This window comes from Stylophora pistillata, chromosome 1 (genome assembly GCF_964205215.1).
Source record: "Stylophora pistillata chromosome 1, jaStyPist1.2, whole genome shotgun sequence".
Classification (NCBI taxonomy): Eukaryota; Metazoa; Cnidaria; class Anthozoa; order Scleractinia; family Pocilloporidae; genus Stylophora; species Stylophora pistillata.
The window spans coordinates 5,396,728-5,415,580 of NC_142519.1; the positions used below are offsets into that span (position 1 = coordinate 5,396,728).

The 18,853-nt window shown below is 39.9% G+C and overlaps 2 protein-coding genes across 3 annotated transcripts; one reads left to right on the top strand and one right to left on the bottom strand.

Annotated features, from left to right (window-relative positions):
• Positions 1-3,260: 3,260 nt before the first annotated feature.
• LOC111324696 (uncharacterized) lies at positions 3,261-5,155 on the bottom strand. Its single transcript, XM_022928306.2, has one exon. It carries the CDS (start codon positions 4,899-4,901, stop codon positions 3,765-3,767), a length of 1,137 nt encoding a protein of 378 aa, XP_022784041.1. The 5' UTR covers positions 4,902-5,155; the 3' UTR covers positions 3,261-3,764.
• A 7,073-nt stretch (positions 5,156-12,228) lies between these two features.
• On the top strand, positions 12,229-18,134 carry LOC111324645 (uncharacterized). 2 transcript variants are annotated; one of them, XM_022928255.2, is made up of 2 exons: positions 12,229-12,332; positions 16,173-18,134. In XM_022928255.2, the coding sequence occupies exon 2, from the start codon at positions 16,359-16,361 to the stop codon at positions 17,499-17,501; it is 1,143 nt and encodes a 380-aa protein (XP_022783990.2). In that variant the 5' UTR covers positions 12,229-12,332; positions 16,173-16,358; the 3' UTR covers positions 17,502-18,134. The 2 variants fall into 2 exon arrangements, with proteins under 2 accessions (XP_022783990.2, XP_022783991.2); XM_022928256.2 differs by having other exon boundaries at positions 12,263-12,354.
• The last annotated feature ends 719 nt before the right edge of the window (positions 18,135-18,853 follow it).

Consider the following 18,853-nt stretch of genomic DNA (forward strand, 5'->3'; position numbering starts at 1 on the left):
TCTAAGCGTACTGACCACGTTAAATACACTGAATTATTGATTGACTGATTGATTGATTTGGGCGCCTTCCTCTTTTAATTCGTGTTCTCTCTTAGATATGCCTCCTCTCCTTTAATCTTAATGGGCACTTATATTTAAGGAAGCTTTTTCTTATATTTTAGCGCGTGAAGTTTAAATTAAGAGGCATCTACATGTTGCACAAGGGGAGAACATGTGTGAGTTGTGCAGATAATGTCCTCCTTTTTATTAGTAAAAATAACCTCGTTATCACCCCTGCCAGCTTCACTGTCACTGTCTACTGAACCTATAAAGAGACGATAACCTCCCTGTTTGTAAAGTGAAGAATGGAAAGCCCACCCTCTTATTTCTAAAACCAACTCCACACTCCACCCAAAAGGTAATAAAGTTTGAAAAAATCTTAGATAAACCGGTTGGAAGAATCATTTGTGGAAAATAAGTAACCAAGCACAAAGGCCACAATATTCGAACTTACGAACTTAAGAACTTACGATCTTATTTCGTAGCTTGATTATGTCTGTATTTACATATGCAATTGAGGTATGGGCATGTGCTTATGGTTGTAAATACCTCTCTAAGATTGATAAATTCTGTTAGCGAGCATGGCAATATGGTTACATCAAGGATCGCGTATCCTTCAACAGTGTAATTTTAACTAGGAATAAACAATTGTGGGAGAAAGTCACACATGTAAACGCGCATTGTTTGGCGGATCTCCTTGCGAGCAAACGTGCACGTCCTTTACGCCAGCGTGGTCATGATTATACGTTGCCGTGTGTTCGCACAGAGCGTTTTAAGCGCTGTTTTATAAATAGGTCTCTTTTTAATTTTATTTAGTTTAATGTTTGTAGAGATCTATTGTAAACTTGCACGTATGTCTGCAAGTGTTTAGTTTGATCTATAATAATAAAGATTTCATCATCATCGTCATCAATATTAATTAATGCAAGAGGTTCTGCCAGATATTTTCGAGAAACAAAAGAAGTCCAGTATAACCCTGAGTTTACGCTGTGAAAAAAGCGTGTCGAAAAAAAACGTTTTGATTCGGACTTTAAAACAAATTTTCGCCATATAGTTCCTTCGGGCAACCCTGGCGATTCCAGAAATTTTTAAGTATAACACATGTGTCCGACTTCGGGCAACTCATTCAAACAACCGTTCGAGCCGGTGGGCTTGCAAGGCTCGCGAGTCATGCGGGCTATCGTAAAATACCATTCTTTTTTATGAAAATTTTTTAAGTTGGAACTACATGACTGAAATATTATCTATAGTTTAGTTTTTTTTTTGCTGCTGGAAGATGCTTCCGGAATAACCGTCGTCGTGCGACGTTCGATCACGGCTGCCAATATATATGGAAGTGCAAGAGTCTGGGTCGAACGACTGACAAATTCTGTCTCTCTCTTCCCCTCCATCGGACCCCCCCCCTCCCCCCAGCTCTCAGCTCTCAGATGGATTTTCTCTCCCGCTTCGCTTCCGTGAATCACTCGACTTGTTCTTGGCTAGTGTGTGTGTGTCTTTTTTCTTTTACATTTTTTTTCTTGTGGAATCCATCCTTCTACAATCTTAATCTTGGCTTGGCCCATGAATCGAGTATCTGCCTTGCTGCTTGTTCTTCTTAGAGCTTTCGTCTTTTGTAAATCGGGCTTACAGGATTTTCCAAGCATGGAGCCTTTTTGTTTTCATAATTTAGGTGTTCATTACGGAAAGTCATTATTACATTAGCATCTCATGAAAGGTGTAGGGCGTGAAAAAGGAATTGTTGTAACCCACTATGAGACTGAAAGATCCAGTTAATATACACTTGCAAAATAGCAATGTTCTTTTAGTTACAAAGAAATGGTAATATTAAGGACGTGTCCTTGCGTCATCATAAGTTTGTTACAGTTGGCTTTTTTAAATTAAAATTGTTTCCAAAGTTGGTCTGCGCACACCTCGCACCATGCCTCTCACGCCTCGCACCAAGTTTCGCATGCATGGAATACCTCACCGCCTCGAACACATATTAATTATAAACGTTCAAACTTTAACATTGTCGCACTAAAAATTCTCCTCTTCCTCACTTCTCTCTTGTTTTCAGCTCCTTTAATAACTGCCTCGTATCTATTCAGCCCCTCGTTCCGAATGTTTAGGTTCGATTCCCGGTGCCTTCTTGAGTTCCGCGCCGGGTTTAACATTTGCAGAACAGCGGTGTGGTTATGGAGACTCCTAAGAGAAACCGCAAAACCGGAGAAAAAAACCTCAAAAACCGAAAAACCGACGAAAAAAGGCAGCAAAACCGAAAACCGCATGCAAACCTGACAAAACCGCTACATTTTCACCTTTAAAGGGGTCAAAAAGGAAAAACTGAAAACCGCATCAGAGTTTTCGTGAAAAGTGAAAACCGAGTGCAAAAACACGTAAAATCCGCAAACCGCTCTAAACATCGAAACCGAAAAACCGGACCTTTTTGGCCCAAAAACCGATCCAAAACACAATCAAAACCGCAAAACCGAAAATCTCAGTCCCCCTCCTGAGCGCCTCAGATTTCTAAAAGATCTCCTTATTTTCTCTTTATTTTAACTGCTATAGATTTTGTGACCAGCAAAATTCAGGTTTTTTTTTTTGTCAGAACTAGCAATAGTTATAAGCATTTTGGCTGTCGATAAGTTTTTAATCCCCTAACTAGCATTATGCGCCTGTAAAAGCCCTGTGGGAGTGAAAGGGTGAACCGCGGTAGATATTCTTTTCAGTGATTTCGGTAGGAATATACTAGTCAGTTATGACGATTTTTAAACTTGATCTAGAACACCTTCTGTTTACTCACCTTTTCTCAAGCAGGCAGGCTTGTAGTCTCCCTCGCAGCCGGGACGTTGCGTGACACCCAAAAAAACGGCTGCGAGGGAGACTAGCAGGCTTGTGCCACAAATTATCTTTGGGCATCAACATTCTGTATTTTATTAGATTACAATACACACTAATTAAAGATAAATTTTCAAACACAGCTTCACTCTGAGATTTAAATTACTTGTTAGTTATTGGCAGAAAATCTCTCTACATGACCGCAACAATTGGGTCATTTTAAGGAATGACAGATCATAAGAGACCTTTGACCGTCTGACTATCAAATAATATCTGTTCAACAATTGACGGAATTTTTTTAAATTTCCTCCTCTTTAACTTATTTACTTTTTATCTGAACGTTGGTGAAAACATCGCTAAAATTGTCGGTCATGTGTTTATAATAGATCATACACAAGCCGGGGTAAACTGGTAAATACCGATTTTATTAGACCCACTGTTTGTAAGTTAAACTACATACTTGCGACTCGTCTTAGCATGCATTTGTATTCGATAGTGCAATATCATGATACAATATGACCATCTTCGTTATGCCTTTTAATGATTCAGCAAAATTGAAGGCTTTAGGGAAATAAAACTTGACTTCGTTATTTTGTTTTAAGTATAAGTTAATTAAATTCAAAATTTTGACGAAATGTTCCGTAGTGATTAACCAACGGATGTATGCCTCACATGTAATCGGTAAATATTTATAAGCGACCTCGCAACGGCTAGAGATGCGTGGATATTGCTCTCACATATTGAACAAAGGAGCCACTTCAAAGTATTTCTTTAATTTGACGGTCAGAACCGTGACTTTCATAGCGGCGATAAATTGTGCTGATGTTGCTGACCCTGTTATGGTTGAGTAGATCAAGAGGATATAAATATTACCTCGAGTAGATATAACTGATACACTATGATATCTTCTATGAATTCAAATATGGCGATTTTTTTAGCCCTTCCCCGTGTTCACACGAATTACAAGAACATAACTTGCCGTGAAGGGCGTGATCGTCCTTATCTGTACGCAAATATCGACAACCTCGGAGTTCTTCGTAAGGAATCGGTGGATTTTTCGCATCCGAAAGTGAACGATCTCTTAAAAGAAATTCCATTGGATCTTTTCCGGCCAGATGACTGGTAGATCTTGTTTTCTGTGGATTTATGTTCCAAGATTGCAAAACCTCGTTGATTGTCACTTTTGGCAGCACCATGTCGTCCACCCCATCCTCAAAGCCATCTCTTGATTTGTAGATTTTCTTACGCGCGGTCGATACATTTGGAGATGACAACTTCCCAGGACTTTTTGATCTTTCCTTAGCTCCACTTGAAACCTTTACTCCAAGATATTTCGGTTTTCTTGGACTATGAGCCATGTCTGTTCTTGAAGCCTTAGTAGAAGACTCCTCATTTCCTTGTTCCACTGAAAAGCGCGGTGAAATTCGTCTAGCGTGCCCTTCACGGCTTGGTATCACTGATATGTGCAAAGGCGCTTGTGGAAAATGATCGACACGGGGTAACAAATAAGGCTTGAGTTTCACCTCTGATGGCTTAGCAGTTTTTTTCTTATTCCCTCCTTTACCGTTAACAGAATGTCTTGGCAACGTCTCCCTCGTTTCCAACTTGGGTGAAGGTAAACTGTGAACTGTCCCATTTAATTTATCAGATTGCTGCGCTAAACCGCTTGATCTCGTGTCGCGTGCGGTTTTCAAACTTGAAAAAGACTGTTGGGTCGTGCCACGCAAAGACCCGATCTTACTTCCTTTTTTTATGTTTGTTTTCTTGCCAAACATGATTCCCGAAATTTTTGAAACGTGTTCGGCAGCATGCACCGTATTTTTTCGTTCTGGACTGTTTCGTGTTGCGGTGACGTGCCCGTTGTGATCATCATAATCTGGATTTGCCTTGTTTGACACGTACTGATCCGTGAAAAAATTACTCGGATCAATTTGCCGGGTGTTTAGTTTCATACGAGGCGCGTCTGCTGTTTTAGCGAAGCTTACAGATCTCAAGAAGCCCGCTGATGAGGAATCTACTTTCTTTTCCACCAGCGGAAAAAACATAATTTTTACGTTGGTTTCCAGCGGCGATGTTAAAGAAATGGTTGGCGTTGTTATTCCACTCTCCCGGCTGATGCTCAACCTTTTAGCAAATGAATTTGAGAAACGCAGCTCTGAAGGAAAATAAACAAAGTCCGTGGTCGATAGCAATCTCTCAAATTAAGAACAAGATGGTAAAGAACACCACAGCAAGTCTACCACCGGACTGTTCTATCTTATGTTTGCTGACAGTGAGAGCGCAACTTCTTTTGAAGCCTTTTCATGAGTTCACGCTATTTTTAATTTTTCAGCGGAAATGACCTCAATTTTAAAAAATTCGTGTCAGTACTTTCTCGACGGTTTCCGCTCCCTTTATGCTTTTTGTAGGACATCACGATGCAAAGCAAGCCCACCTGATGCCGGTAACCAACAAAACAAATTTTAAAAGGTCATCAGGCGTCGCCCAAATATTGACATAGCATTTCGCTAAGGTGTAAAATACTATTACGACACGGCAACAATTAGAACAAAAACATGAAAAAACATTCGAAGTTCTAATATTAATAATGATTTTTTTTTTTCGCTACTTAACTGTTATAAACAAACCGCTCGAGAAAAGAAAGCTGATGTATATGCAAACAGATCTTATGGAGTTCATGAGAAAATATGAAGTGACTTGTATAATTTATTTATAACAAGGAATCTTAGTTTCTGCATGATTCAAACCCATTACCCAGCCTTGAACTTCATATGTCCCCTCAAATCTAGATCTCCCCAGATATGCTTTTAAAGCTAGTCTTTTCAGCTACTTCGGCACTGATTTCTTCGACTCGAAATCGCTAGAGCTTTCTGGACTGTTCCACTGGTGAAATACTATCCTAGTGTCTTTCACGCGAAGACCTTCTCGCTTGGACAAGGTCGAGTAACAACAAAGTCGTCATCAGAGTCGGAGAATTAAGACTTACAAATACAACAAAACGAGCTTAAAAGTAATAAACTAACAAATATAATTTTCTCCGAGACCTTTGCATCTGTGAGTTGTCGATTCCCGGGATTATGATTCTTCAGGCTTAGTGTGCGTGACCAGGCGCATATAGACCTCCAGAGGAGACGGGTAGATCAGTTAGCAGTTGAAGATCTAAGTACCTAACATGGCCTGGTCGGGCTACAGCATTAAGAAATAATTAAAAAGCCTCCTTTATGACACACATGCTTTAAGGGTTGTGTTTATTCTGCCGGCCACAGGGTAAACAAAGGAAACCACGATTTTAAGCGATGTTTATTTAGGCGGAACTCATTAACCTAACCCTCGCACTACACGGGGAATGTAAATAATGGTTTCAAGGACGTGATCAAAGCAAACGCAGACGAGATACACCCAGTGATTCTTATTCAGTTCTTCTGCCCAAAATCCGAGGATAAGTCTGCCTTCCGTATAAACATTCGTGACCTATTCCTATATCCATTTGATACATTTTTCTAGCCCTCTGTGCAGGCGTCTTAGGGCGAGTTAGCATCACAAGCCCGCGATTTAGAGTGGACAGTGAGTGCGTGGAGAAGAAGGGCGGAGTGGGGGGGGGGGGGGGAGGGGGGCGAAGAGGGGAAGGAAAAGGCGGGAAGACATCAGGCGTAAGTTCTACCCGCTCCTTCATTTTGATCGTCGCTCAGACGGCCTCTTGAACAAATGTCTTCGTCTCCCCAGTCTTCTGCTGCTGTAAAAAAAAATCAAATACAATTTTCACTAATTTGCTTGCCTCTCACGCTTTGAATTAGATTACTTTCCTCCCAGCACTTCTTGTTCTCTTGTCTTAATCGTTTTCTTTAAGACTGAGCGTGAGCGTGCGTAGTCACCCGTGGTAGGCAATGTCCTACCCTCCTTTGGTCTGCCTAAGCTGGGCCACGCTAAACCAGCGTGCTTTGCGCGCCATTGTTATTGTTATTATCCGGGAGCTCGATACATTTTCTTACACACTGAACGGAAACGAGAAAGAATAGCGCAACGGCATTTAGCGAACGCGAAATAAAACGTCAAAAATACATAGTAAATAGACGATAGACACATGAAGAAACCAGATGAGGGTATAAAAAGCCGGTTCTCGATTAAGATTGCAAAGGTTTAGTCGAATAATAGGGACTTTAAGCAGTCAGGACGGAAACGCTACGGAAGACGTCGATTAAAAAATGAGTTTCTACTTTTAGTTAGAATTTCGAAAATGGCTGGATGTGTTTACCGTCTCATAAGGCGCCAGACATCAAACTCAACATAACGCATAAATGTAGCGTTGAGTTCCAAATGTAAATTAAAATCACTTGCCGCCGCGGTTTAGCTTCACAGACGACGCAAATTTTGGTGATTTCACGTTGTTGTTTTGCAAAGGAAGGCTAAGAAATGTACAAAGTTTGAAAACGAACGTGCTGGGCTATTGTTCTGCCAATTAGATCTATTGTTTTTCCACGTTCTCGTTGCCGTAGCCGTCGTGGTTTGCTTAAAGTCCCTAATATACACCTACGGCAGGTTTTCCTATTCTGTAACACAGAAAAAGGCCACCACTCCCTCAATGCATCCTGGTTGAGCGTAGCCCTTTAAGGAAAACAGTAACTGGAAGAAAACAAAGTGCACAAGACTACTATCCTTGTTTTCTATTTTCACGACAATTCTTTTTGCTTAATGATCTTTTTCATTAAAACTCACTACACAACCAAACGTTGAAATGCTTTTCATGGACAAGATTCAAACGTATATATTCGTGATTTAACTATGACAATAAAACTAATGATAAAAATTATAATAATGTAATTACACATTTTTTAACCGAATGAATCCACGATTTACAAAATTAGGAAGGAAAGTTCAAGCATAGTTGTAAATATGATTATGAAAACGATTTTCCGATGGGAAGATACAAATGCAATTAGTTTATCACTTTCCCTCTGAGTTTCATTCAACTGGAAAGTTTTTTCATCCTCGAGCTTCCTTCTCTAATGTATCTACAGTTTTTCACCGAGTCCATGTTGGTGGCAGAAGCGCTATGTTCACTGTGTGGGTTCACTAAACTTGAAACCACGTTCCAGTGCCTGTGGTCGGTATGCCAGCTCTTCATTACTTCTTCCATCGAGACGTGAGGCAAACTTTCACTGAGTTTATCTAGCTCCTTCTCAGCTTGGTCGATGATAAACTGAGACGAGGCTTGCAGGTCACTTCGGCTTTTTGCTCTAGTTGGAAGGCGCGCCTCAACTTTGGCTGCAGCTAAATATATTTTACGCTCCAGCCTGGGAGACAACGGATTCGACGCAGCACCTGTCATATCTGGAGACGGTTTGGGATTGCTTGCTTTACGCATGCGTAGTGGAGATGACTGACTAGCTCTTTTCATGTCTGCACTCTCTTCGTCAGACACAAGCTTACGAAGATCAGTTTCTGACTTGTTTGATGATACTTTATCACCTACACTGAGAGATTTTCTACCTTCCTCTGAATTGGTATCACTGAGTCGACGACGCTCCCGCGGGGGGGTCGGAATGCTGATTCGTTTTACCTTTTCAAGATCACCATCGTCTGCAGAGATGCTGTGTATATCAGTTTCAGATTTGCTCAGACTTTGGTTTGTTCTGAAATCCAAGTGGTATGAATTTTTCAGTGGCAGTGGTTTGGAAATGCCAACTCGGCGCGCGTTTGGAAGGGAAAGATTCAAACGTTGCGTTACATCCGATGTTGACCTGCGTGACAACTCACGGGTTTCCTCAGTGTCACTGACAGATTTAGATTTCACACGTCGCAAATTTAAGGATGGAGAACCTTGAGCAGCACCTGGAGCAGCCTTTCCATTATTCACCAAAGATAGTCTTTTCTCGGATATTCCAATTCCAGGAGACTTGTTTAACTCTTGCGTTTGCATAACCTCTCTAGGAAAAGTACCAACATTACCCGACAAGCGCCGTTTAAAAACTCGAGGGTCTTCGTCGGATGTTCGGTGAAGTCCGTCCGATGATATCTGTTGTTCGGAAAATTTTCTCCCTATTGATTTGTCATCTGTAGATGAACTCTTTTTAATGGTGTAACTATTTCTCTGGTTTTGAGTTTGACTGCCGTATGTAAACGAACGTCTTCTAAACTGGTTTGTCTGTCCTTCATTAGTTGAATCAATCTTTAATGACAAATAAATTCTCTCAGATTTCTTTCTAACATTCACTGTGACCTGCTTTCTATCACCCAACTTCGGCGAGCGAAAACCATTCGATGCAAAGCTTGAACTCAGTTGTCGATTCTTCATTTCAGTATTGTTAAGCTCATCAGAGTGTTCATTGTCTCCCGAAAAAGCACCGATTGAAAATCTTCTTTGAGAAGAAGGACTTTTTGGCACGTTCTCGGCATGGCGAGAAATACTCGAACTAAGGGAAGATTTTCTCGTGGTTTTCTCTTCGGAGCCTGGCAGCTTATCTCGCACCAAAGTTGAATAATCCTGACTTGAGCTTTCTGTCCTTGTTACGGAGTCGTTGTTTTCCTTCTTTGTTGAAGTAATTCTGCCTGGATTTTGCGAAGAAATTACAAACCCTTTCGAACACCTTCTTGGTAACTGCACATTTTTAGCTTTCACAAAGTTTCTTCCTTTATTATCGTCATCTACGGGTGAATTTTCTTTCTCATATGAAGTGGTAGTAGACTTGCTATTCTCGATGATGTCTTTTGTCTCTGAAGAGCTGTCTCTTTCATTGTTTTTCTGTTCGGTTAAATTTTCTCGTTCTGATATTGTCCATGTTTCGTCCATTTGCACTGTTAGAGAATTATTTTCCAACGTTTTCAACATTTGTTCCTTGTAAGGTTCATCAAAGCAAGTGACTTTAATCGCCGGCATGAACTTCCACATATTTTCCGCTTTTTTTGGCATTCCCCTGAAAGCTCTTCCATCTTCATTATTACTCATTTGTTTTAAGACCCGGCTAAACTGGGGTGAATTAGTTAGGATACAAGACGCTGGAATCTCTTCTACTCCTTCTTCACTCTGATCTGCGAATGAATCTGTAGCTTCCATAAGGAAAGCCTCCCTTTGTAGCTAACTGTTTGTTATTTTGCTGATGTCGCCCACGTTTGACGTTACAACTGATGCTATAGTTTATGTATTCGGAAACATTGCATATTTTAGTTCATTAGGTCGCCCTTTTATCGGGTAAAACAAAGGCAATTGTAAAGAATCCAATATAGCTGTAAGCTTTTTTTTCAAACCAACGAATACAAAGGCAACTAACCGAATGGAACTGATAGGTCACAAATATTTCACAGGTGCACGAGAAACGAGGAACAAATGCCACCTTATTTAGTCTATTGCGATGTGATATTTACCACGGATCCAAAGGGTTTTCTGGTCGATTGCACTTTGCATACCATTGGTTTACTCAAATGGTGATTTGTAAATGGACATAAGTAAGTCAGAGTCATTATGCAAATATCATGAATTGAAAACCATGACCGAAAAACTATTATTTCTCAAATTTCATCCATTCTAACAAATTTGCATCGAACGTGCCTGCCGATGGTCACTTGCAATTGGATATGTTCTGTGGAGACTTAAAATAAATCGTTCATTTAAGTACTAAACAAAGAAAGAATCAAACTAATTTCACCTGTCTCGAATCGTGAAAACGTGGCGTATTTAATCATAACAAAAAAGTAAGGATAAAACTTGACGATCTTGTAAATTAGCTCACTGTATTCTCTCTTTTATCGGCTTGTCATGGCAAGACACAATGGCAATAACAACTGAGCATTTTAGCGCGGATTAAAATACTGGCGTCGGGTAGAGTTTCCCGTCAACAAAACGTCCTCCAATTGCAATGAATTAGAAATAGCCATTTTACGATCTCCACTTTTGTTCTATATCGGCACATATTGCAGGAAAGTTTCCCACAGAGTGGAGAAATCGATCGATCTACTGGCTTGAAGAAGATGCTGAATCAATTGGAAAGCTTTATTTAGTTCATCTCTGAGGTTGAAGGCAACTACAACGATTTTAGATTTACGTAGGCGAATCGAGAGGTCACGTAGAGTGAGTCCCAACTCAGTCAAAATTGCTTGTAAAAAATGCTATGACGTCAGCAGATGCATACTGGACGTCACTTTGGGTGAGAACAAGCGATACCAATGAATGAGAAATAATTGTTTTGGTGCTAGTTCAGCATCCGAAAATAGAGAGAAATCTCGTTAAAAAGAGACAAAAAAATCTGACGTGGGAACAATCAGTCCTTACTTACAAAGTTCAAGAGTTTCTCATACTGTTTAGACTCTTGAAAGGTCATGAGCTATGAAACAAAAAGTTACGTGGCTTAAACATCAAACGTGCATGCTAAGTGATTTTTGGATATTTATTTGAACCATTCGTGCAGGCTGTCAATACGTTGTAACTCAACAAGCTAGCCTAGATTACTCAGTGATGAGGCAGCTTTTTTGTAGTTGATCAAAGAAATACAGAGATTTCTTAAGACATAAAATTGTAAAAGCGAACAATAAAATCCGACGTTTCGGAGTAGTCATGACTCCATTATAAAGGAAAAATAAAAGATCATGCAAATTGCAACATATAAAGCGCTTTTGGCGCGAAGAATTAACATAAGAGGGTGCGAAGATCATAAAAATATTAATGAAACATAATTTCGCACGAATGGAGTCTGATTGCACGTTGAGATTGGCTTTTATAAGAGCGTTAAAGCCAAATCTCAACGTGCAATCAGACTCCATTCTTGCGAAAGTATTTTTATATTTTTATGATCTTCGCACCCTCTTAGGTTAATTCTTCGCGCTAAAAACCCTTTATATGTTGCAATTTGCATGATCTTTTATATTTTCCTTGATAATGGAGTCATGACTACTCCGAAACGTCGGATTTTATCGTTGGTTTTTACAGTTTTATGTAATACAGAGATTAGACACCAAAATGCATATGAGAAGGAAACACACAATAAAGAAAAGCGAAAAAAGTGATTTTTATCTGTCGGACAGAAGGTAAGTTTCCGTTTTTCGTAATCCGAGCTGAGTTGATCAATGTCTCGCCAGTTCTTGAGGAATTTTGTGGTTTATCAGACAGACATATCCTGCTTCACGACCTCAACCGACAACCCTCGGTAACTCCTCGATCATTGTCGGCTGCTTCGTTTTCCATCGAATGTTCCTCTTTTGCTAGACTCTAAGTGCTGACTGATCCACGATCACGTTATCTAAAAGACTGACAGCGACTTTTAATGAATTGTATCACACTGCGATAGAGTGAAGACAGATTATTTTTTCCCCTCTTCCAATGAGCGCGGATCCTAATATTTCCGAACGGTTTCCCCGAACGTTTTCAGAAGATAACTTGGTCCCAGTCTTTCCCTTCCGAATAGATAACCACGCCAACCTTGCTTTGGCGTAATTAAAAATGGCCGCTGTGATAGGAAACATGGCAAGTACTGCTTAAGAAAACAAAGGTAATCATGTATGTTTAAATAGGTACGTGGGTCTCCTGTGATCCCTTTCCACAGACTGTAAGTGGGTGTTATGTATATAGCGGACGTCCCGTAGTTTATATTTTGAGACTAATTTTTTAGCTGAACTTCCGCTTGCGAGACTTGCGAAAAACCAAATAACGGGCTAGGGAGTTCGGATGGAGGAAATGGGTACTGTTTCTCGATTCCAAAAGCGAATGGAGGCTCCTTTTGAAGTAAACCATAGTTCTTCCTCAGTCTCGAGGATGCGTGTATAAAGCAATCTACAGCCTGTGACTGAACAAATTACGATTCGAGATAATCTGCTTTGCGGTTTCGAAAACTATTTAGTGAGCTGGTGATCGATCCGAAAATGGCGTCTCTCCTCCATACCTCGCTCTTTTCAGTGTCTCCTTTACAGGAACCGATTTATTATAGATTAATGATTTCTTTTGCATCGGTAAACTCACCACCATGACGTATGGTTGGACTTTGTTAATAAGTTTCATTGAGAAACCAGTAGCACAGCTTTATTACATCGCGTCACGCGCTCGATGGCCCAATTTGCAATACTGTTTTCCCATTTGCAAACCTGAACCGGACCAATAAGAAACTCTTTATGTGGTGACCTGTTTCGAGTCTGCATTGGAGATCCACCTATTTCAATGTTAAAAAAAAAAAGTAAAATGCGGGGAACTTTGAGGAAAGCCAAAGAGACAATCTTAACGTTTATAAACGCAGGAACGTTCTGAATTGGACTCATGTAGGTCTTAACGGATGTGAGCAAAAAATGAAATTTATCAGGTTCAGGATCTGCAGGATTCCACTGAGTCATGAAGAAGTCTTCACGATACTAGCTTTCTTATCTAGGTTGCATAAAGGTCGCTCGTAAACACTGAGCCTCTATTAGACAAAATAGAATTTTGGGTTCGTTCCCAGACGTAACTTTATATGTCGCACTATTGTACAAAAAGCTAATCTAGCCTGTTCAGATTTCTCGTTTTTGTTCTCGCTACTAACGCGCCGTTAACTATTTCACGCCAATTATTATTTCGCTCCGTTTTAATAACGAAACGCCTGGAATAGGCTAGCACTATTCAGCGACCCAAGATTGCAGCACTACATAATATGTTTGTCAATCGAATCTTCAATAGTTTCTAAAGGCACTGTAGCCGCTACCACGAAACTATTAGCTCACTAACGTGACGGCCGAATTGTCAGTCAGAGTGCCATCTGTTTGGCACCGTAACAGAGCACTCGAAATTATTTTTCTATGGCTTAATAAAAACTTATTGCAAATTTCTATCTTTCAACAAAAGGCTACTTGCTTGTAGTACCAGATTGCAGCTGTATTTGACCAAAATGGAAATCGCCCCCTCAGTTTTATGACGTTATATTTTTACGTGGTCTCCGCCAACTGAAATGAGGAACACCTTATTGTCTTTGTGATAAAACCTCATAACAGGAAATAAAAAAACACATCTGGCGGAAAATAAATTTTCGGAACATTTGGGTGCGATCATTTTAAGGATTTTACTCCTTTATACAGCGAACAATTTTTTTTCTTTCCTATACTTCACTCCAGTGACTGTTGACTAAATGCTTTTTCATAGTCAATGTGCGATATTTTCCTGACCAACGGGACCAAGGTAGTTTTTTAATATTTATTTTCTTTCATTTCTTGTTTGATTACTTTTTTAACTGAAAAAGAGAAAGTAATTAAAGGTATCTTACAGGAGACAAGGAGGTAAGAAAATGGGTAGAAAACCCGAAAGGAGGCCTACGATAAAGTACCTAATTTTTGTCGGAAAATTAAGGTACTTTATCGTAGACCCGGGGTATGTAGTTTCGATGGATCGAGAAACTTCATGGGTCGAAAAGAGTTTGATACCTATCAGAGAGGTAGGTAATTTAGATGAATTTTAAAATTGTAGCGGTGGTCAGATACAGATTAATATGATCAGTAACTGATTCAAATCTTCGACCGGGGCCAAGTGTTCATCGATATAGAACCATTGCTAACTGTCTCAAATACTAGGTAGATCCATCTCAAAATTTACGACCGAAATTTCAAATGTTAAGTCACCCAAGCAATACAAATCACCGCCCCGCTTAAAGTAGTCATTATTCAGATTTCAAATCAGCGAAACCCATCTTGTCGGAGAGGTGATGGTCTCAAATTGTTGATGTCTACAGACATTTGTAATACCTGTTTTAAAAGAAAAAAATATAGTAACACTCAATTTTCTCGGATGAAGCAGCAGCGGGCTGCATCAATCTTGGTTTCATTACCGGCAGAGGAACGTTACTTATTTTGATTCTTGTAAAATTTTCTCGAGCCGAGTTCATCATTTTCTTAATTTTATTTATTTATGTATCCCCTTTTTTGTTACTTTGGAGATAAATACTCTAGCGTAAATTCGAGGATAGTTCATAAGGCATATTTGTCGTGAGGCAACAGAAACTTACTGATTTCGAAACTTATATATAATCTGGCTACAATTCAAACTGACTAAAATGAAACGCACACAGTGATTCTCTGTAACTCTGAGTTTCGTGCTTTCGCACTCGTCAGACAGATTTTGCACTCGTCAGACAGATTTAATCGGTTCGACGAGTGCGAAAGCACGAAACTCAGAGTTACAGAGAATCATGTGCGTTTCATTTTAGTCAGTTTGAATTGTATTTCGCTCTATACTCATGTGTACTGAGCAATTTCTAGCAGCACTTACGACAATTTTCCACAATTAATCTGGCTATTATATTCTCGGTAGTGAAAGTCAAGCAACATAATTATAGCTCCTATCTGTATATTTCTAGCCCTTTATGTCATTTTCATATACTTTGAATTCGAAACAATGTATAAAACAAACATCCATTAGATTTTAATCAATCGTGGGGCAGGGGAAAGGCGCGTAAGATAATTTCAGCACGGTTTTTGATATTTTCCCTATTTTACTCATATTGCGAGTAAAGGTCAGTTTCTGTGGAAATATGCAAATGCTAAGAGTGTATTAACTGAATGCCTCCATTTAAAAGGTTAACGAGTTTGAAATGAGTTAAATTATTCGACCAAAATCGTTCCGTCGTACAGTTCGTTGATTTTCTATTTAACGGCAACTTCTTACTACCTCGTTTTGTGAAAGATTTGTAGAACAATGACTCAGAAAATTGGATTTGCGATTGAGGAGAGAAAACTCTCAAAGCATTTTGAATACGGAAGATTAATACAAAATATTTGTTTTGCTTGGCTGTATCATTTGACTCTCAACGCCATTTTTCCAAGAAGAAACTCATCAAGTGTAAAAACTATAGGTATCTTTAGAAACTGAGGGCAAAACAATCAAGCTTTAAATTCTATTCGCACGGTAATATCTCATCTGCGATTGAGTCCACTAACATTCAATTTTATTCCTTTGTGAAAGCGTTTGTTCGCGTCTATAGTGAAACAACAGTTTAAAAGCGACCGAAAACAATGGAAGGACTTCGAGTAAAATAGGTGTCAAAACGCCAACTGTTTTGATTCGGAAGAACTTAAAGCTCTTTTCACCTTCAACAAATTAAAACTGCCAAAAATGTTGTTGCTGGATGCAAATTCATTGGGAGCACTTAGAAAAATCGTTGTGATTTGCCGCTTTGTAAGATTACGTGCAAGAAATAGCATTTAAAATCTAAAGACTTTTCGCGTTCACGCCTAGTCGATGTAAATATCAAATGAAGACTAAGCAATTCTCAGGAGATTTTTCATTGTACTGTTCGGTTTCCAGAGAAACAAAAGTATACGTAGTGACCCGAGCTTAATCGTTAATCAACTTATGTCTACTTGTGCAACTTTATTTGCAGCTTGAAATTGTACAGATATCATCCTCTAGTCAGACCGACCGTCGAAAGGTTCTGACGTGAAGTGGCTCTTCCAGCTGCGCACGTTGTTAAGTACCTAACTTGAATTGGTCAAAGTGTTGTTGGAGTGAAAGAACAATTTCAATAACTTAGTTTGGCATTCGCTAAAGAATTTACCCGAACAACAAAATGAAGAAAATGCGAAAGTATTCTGGAGCAACTGGCGTGAAAACTTTGCCAATTGTCCCTTCGACGTTCGCGGCGAGGAGTTCGCCACATTTTATGGCAGCACTAAGCGGAAAGACGCAGGACCATGCATCGAGAAAAATTTCTTCTTACAAAAAGAGTTCCGCATCGCCATATGTCCCAAAGAAGAAAAGCTCGGCGCTGTTTATTCCATCGCATCTTCCAATGGTTCACGTAACAGCAATGGAGGAGGGAGTGGAGGATGGAAGTGGAAAATCAGCGTCCCCTAGAAGAAAGGTATCTTCAAACGGATCACCTTGGGCTCGTGGGGTGAAAACCGATGACTTGAACGAGAAACATTCAGTAGTTTCAAAATCCACAGCTGGGAGACAGCGAAAGATATCGAACACCAAGCCAAAAGCGAGCGTTCTGGGAGAAACTCCACTCGGAAGAGATCTAATATTTCACCGAAAGATTTCCAATACAGCAGCTCCAGCTGTAATGAGAGTGGACAAAGCAGAAGAAAAACAAAGACTGTTAACAAAGTATGCCTTAAATAATCTTACTCTTAATAGCGACAACAGAAATCGGCTAATTAAAAACTCATATTTCAGCGGATACAATGTGAATGGGAACTTGGAGGCTAATGTCCCGACGAGAGGCAGGACAAAGAGCCTTAATTTTGTTTCCAAAGGTGAGCAAGGCAAGGTAAATGCAGCAGATAAGGTTTTCACATCGAGAGTGAACCAAGATGAATCTGCGAGCAGCATGTTTGGAAGAGTTAGAGCTCAGAGCTTGAATATTGTTCCATGCGGAAGTGAATCTGTGAGAACAAGAACCTCGCATAATAGAAATGGAGGGCTGCGGGAAATAGTGGAAATGAGAGGACGAAAGAGCCCTATCGAAGACGGCGCAGCACTTGCAGCTGATAGCCGTCTCCAAGTTGAGGTAGTTACCGACACAAATCAAAAGCCTGCCTGCCTATACCGATATCCGCAAAGAAAAGACAGCAGCGAGTACAGCAGACCTTCGGTAAAGCGCGATAATCTGCATACCGCAGCACCATCTTTGCGGAAAGTTTCGCAAGATCGAAACGCTTTCTTAACCTTCCCTGATCTGAGGGCAAAAACATGGATAGAGAGCTGACACAAAACAAGCTACGTTTTTATTCATCTTGAGCATCAAAAAGTGATCTATGTGTTGTACTTGGTCAAAGTTTTCGATACGTTTTCTTGCGTAAATAATATTTGAGTAATCAGAAGTAAATGTTGCCTTCTTTTTGATCCTAATGAAAAATAATTATAAATAGGTTTAACGAGAAAAGAGTGACGTTTCCTTTTGTTGCAGTATCTTGTTAGGTCTCAGCGGGAGTCCAGGAAAATGATGTTGCGTTACAAAGAATTTAGGGAAGTCAGTGAAAGGTGAAAAGCGCAAAAGCACTTGTTAGTTCATAGCACCTGTACTTGCCATTGGTTTATCTGTTGTGCAGGTGAACTAAGTTAATATTGGTCAACAACAGAAAGCATTACACAAAACGTTTGAAAATTGACTTATTGATTAAGTGGCTCTAGGGCGGGGTGTTATTCCGACGAAAACAATACTTTGGAATGGGGTTAAAGTTTGTCACGTTGGGCGCAAATCTATTGTAAAGTTATCGACCTCAAATCGATAGAAAATAAACTCTTTGAAAGAGTGGTCGCTTTATGTTCTCGATGTTTTAAGCAAAGGACACTTTGTTGAATTGTGGAGAACTAATAAAACTCTTTCTAGAGGTGTAAACGTCTTTCCTTAATGTTGAGGCACCACTTTGATTCTTTTTTCATATCCAAAATTGTGCTTATTGGATTAAATCTTATATTCAATCTTAACACAAAGCACTGGAAAGGCGTATGATTAATCTTATCCTCGGCTCACTTAGCAGTTTATAATAGAATGCAAAGAGTAAACGTAGGTTATGTGTGTTCACGACATAACTGACAAAAAGCTGACCGTCGTAGAAGTCACATCGACAAACCAAAACTAAAACTCGAACCAGTCTGAGCGCCACTCCAAACCAGAGATATTTCCCGCTTCCTCGTATAAGCGATGTAAACAAGTGTCCTTCACGACAATCAAGTGAATTGCCTCTTTGAAGATTTGGGGTTGTATAGCAACCTAAAAATGTACATCCGGGCTCGAGAGAGCATCGAAACTGGCACGGATTCTCGTCCCCAACGCCACCCGTTTGCGGGTGACAGCTCCGACCGCGTGATAAGAACGAAGACTTTGAAGAAAATGATACATCAGAGACCTTGGCGATTCTTCAATATGAATGTGTTTTAGCGGTCTCGGGCATTTCATCAATTGAGTTTACAATGTAAATTACCCACCGTAAAGAGATTCTAAAGCCAGCGTCTCGAGCAAAGACTGAAGGGCTTACGCTGGAAACTTTAGCTTTACAAGCTCAGTTAAGGTGGCCAATTTACACATACCGTCAACTTAGGTGATAAAACCAAACT

Excerpts from the sequence above, each read along its gene's own strand:
- LOC111324645 (XM_022928255.2), top strand. The coding sequence starts at position 16,359 with ATGAAGAAAATGCGAAAGTATTCTGGAGCAACTGGCGTGAAAACTTTG.
- LOC111324696 (XM_022928306.2), bottom strand. The coding sequence starts at position 4,901 with ATGTTTTTTCCGCTGGTGGAAAAGAAAGTAGATTCCTCATCAGCGGGC.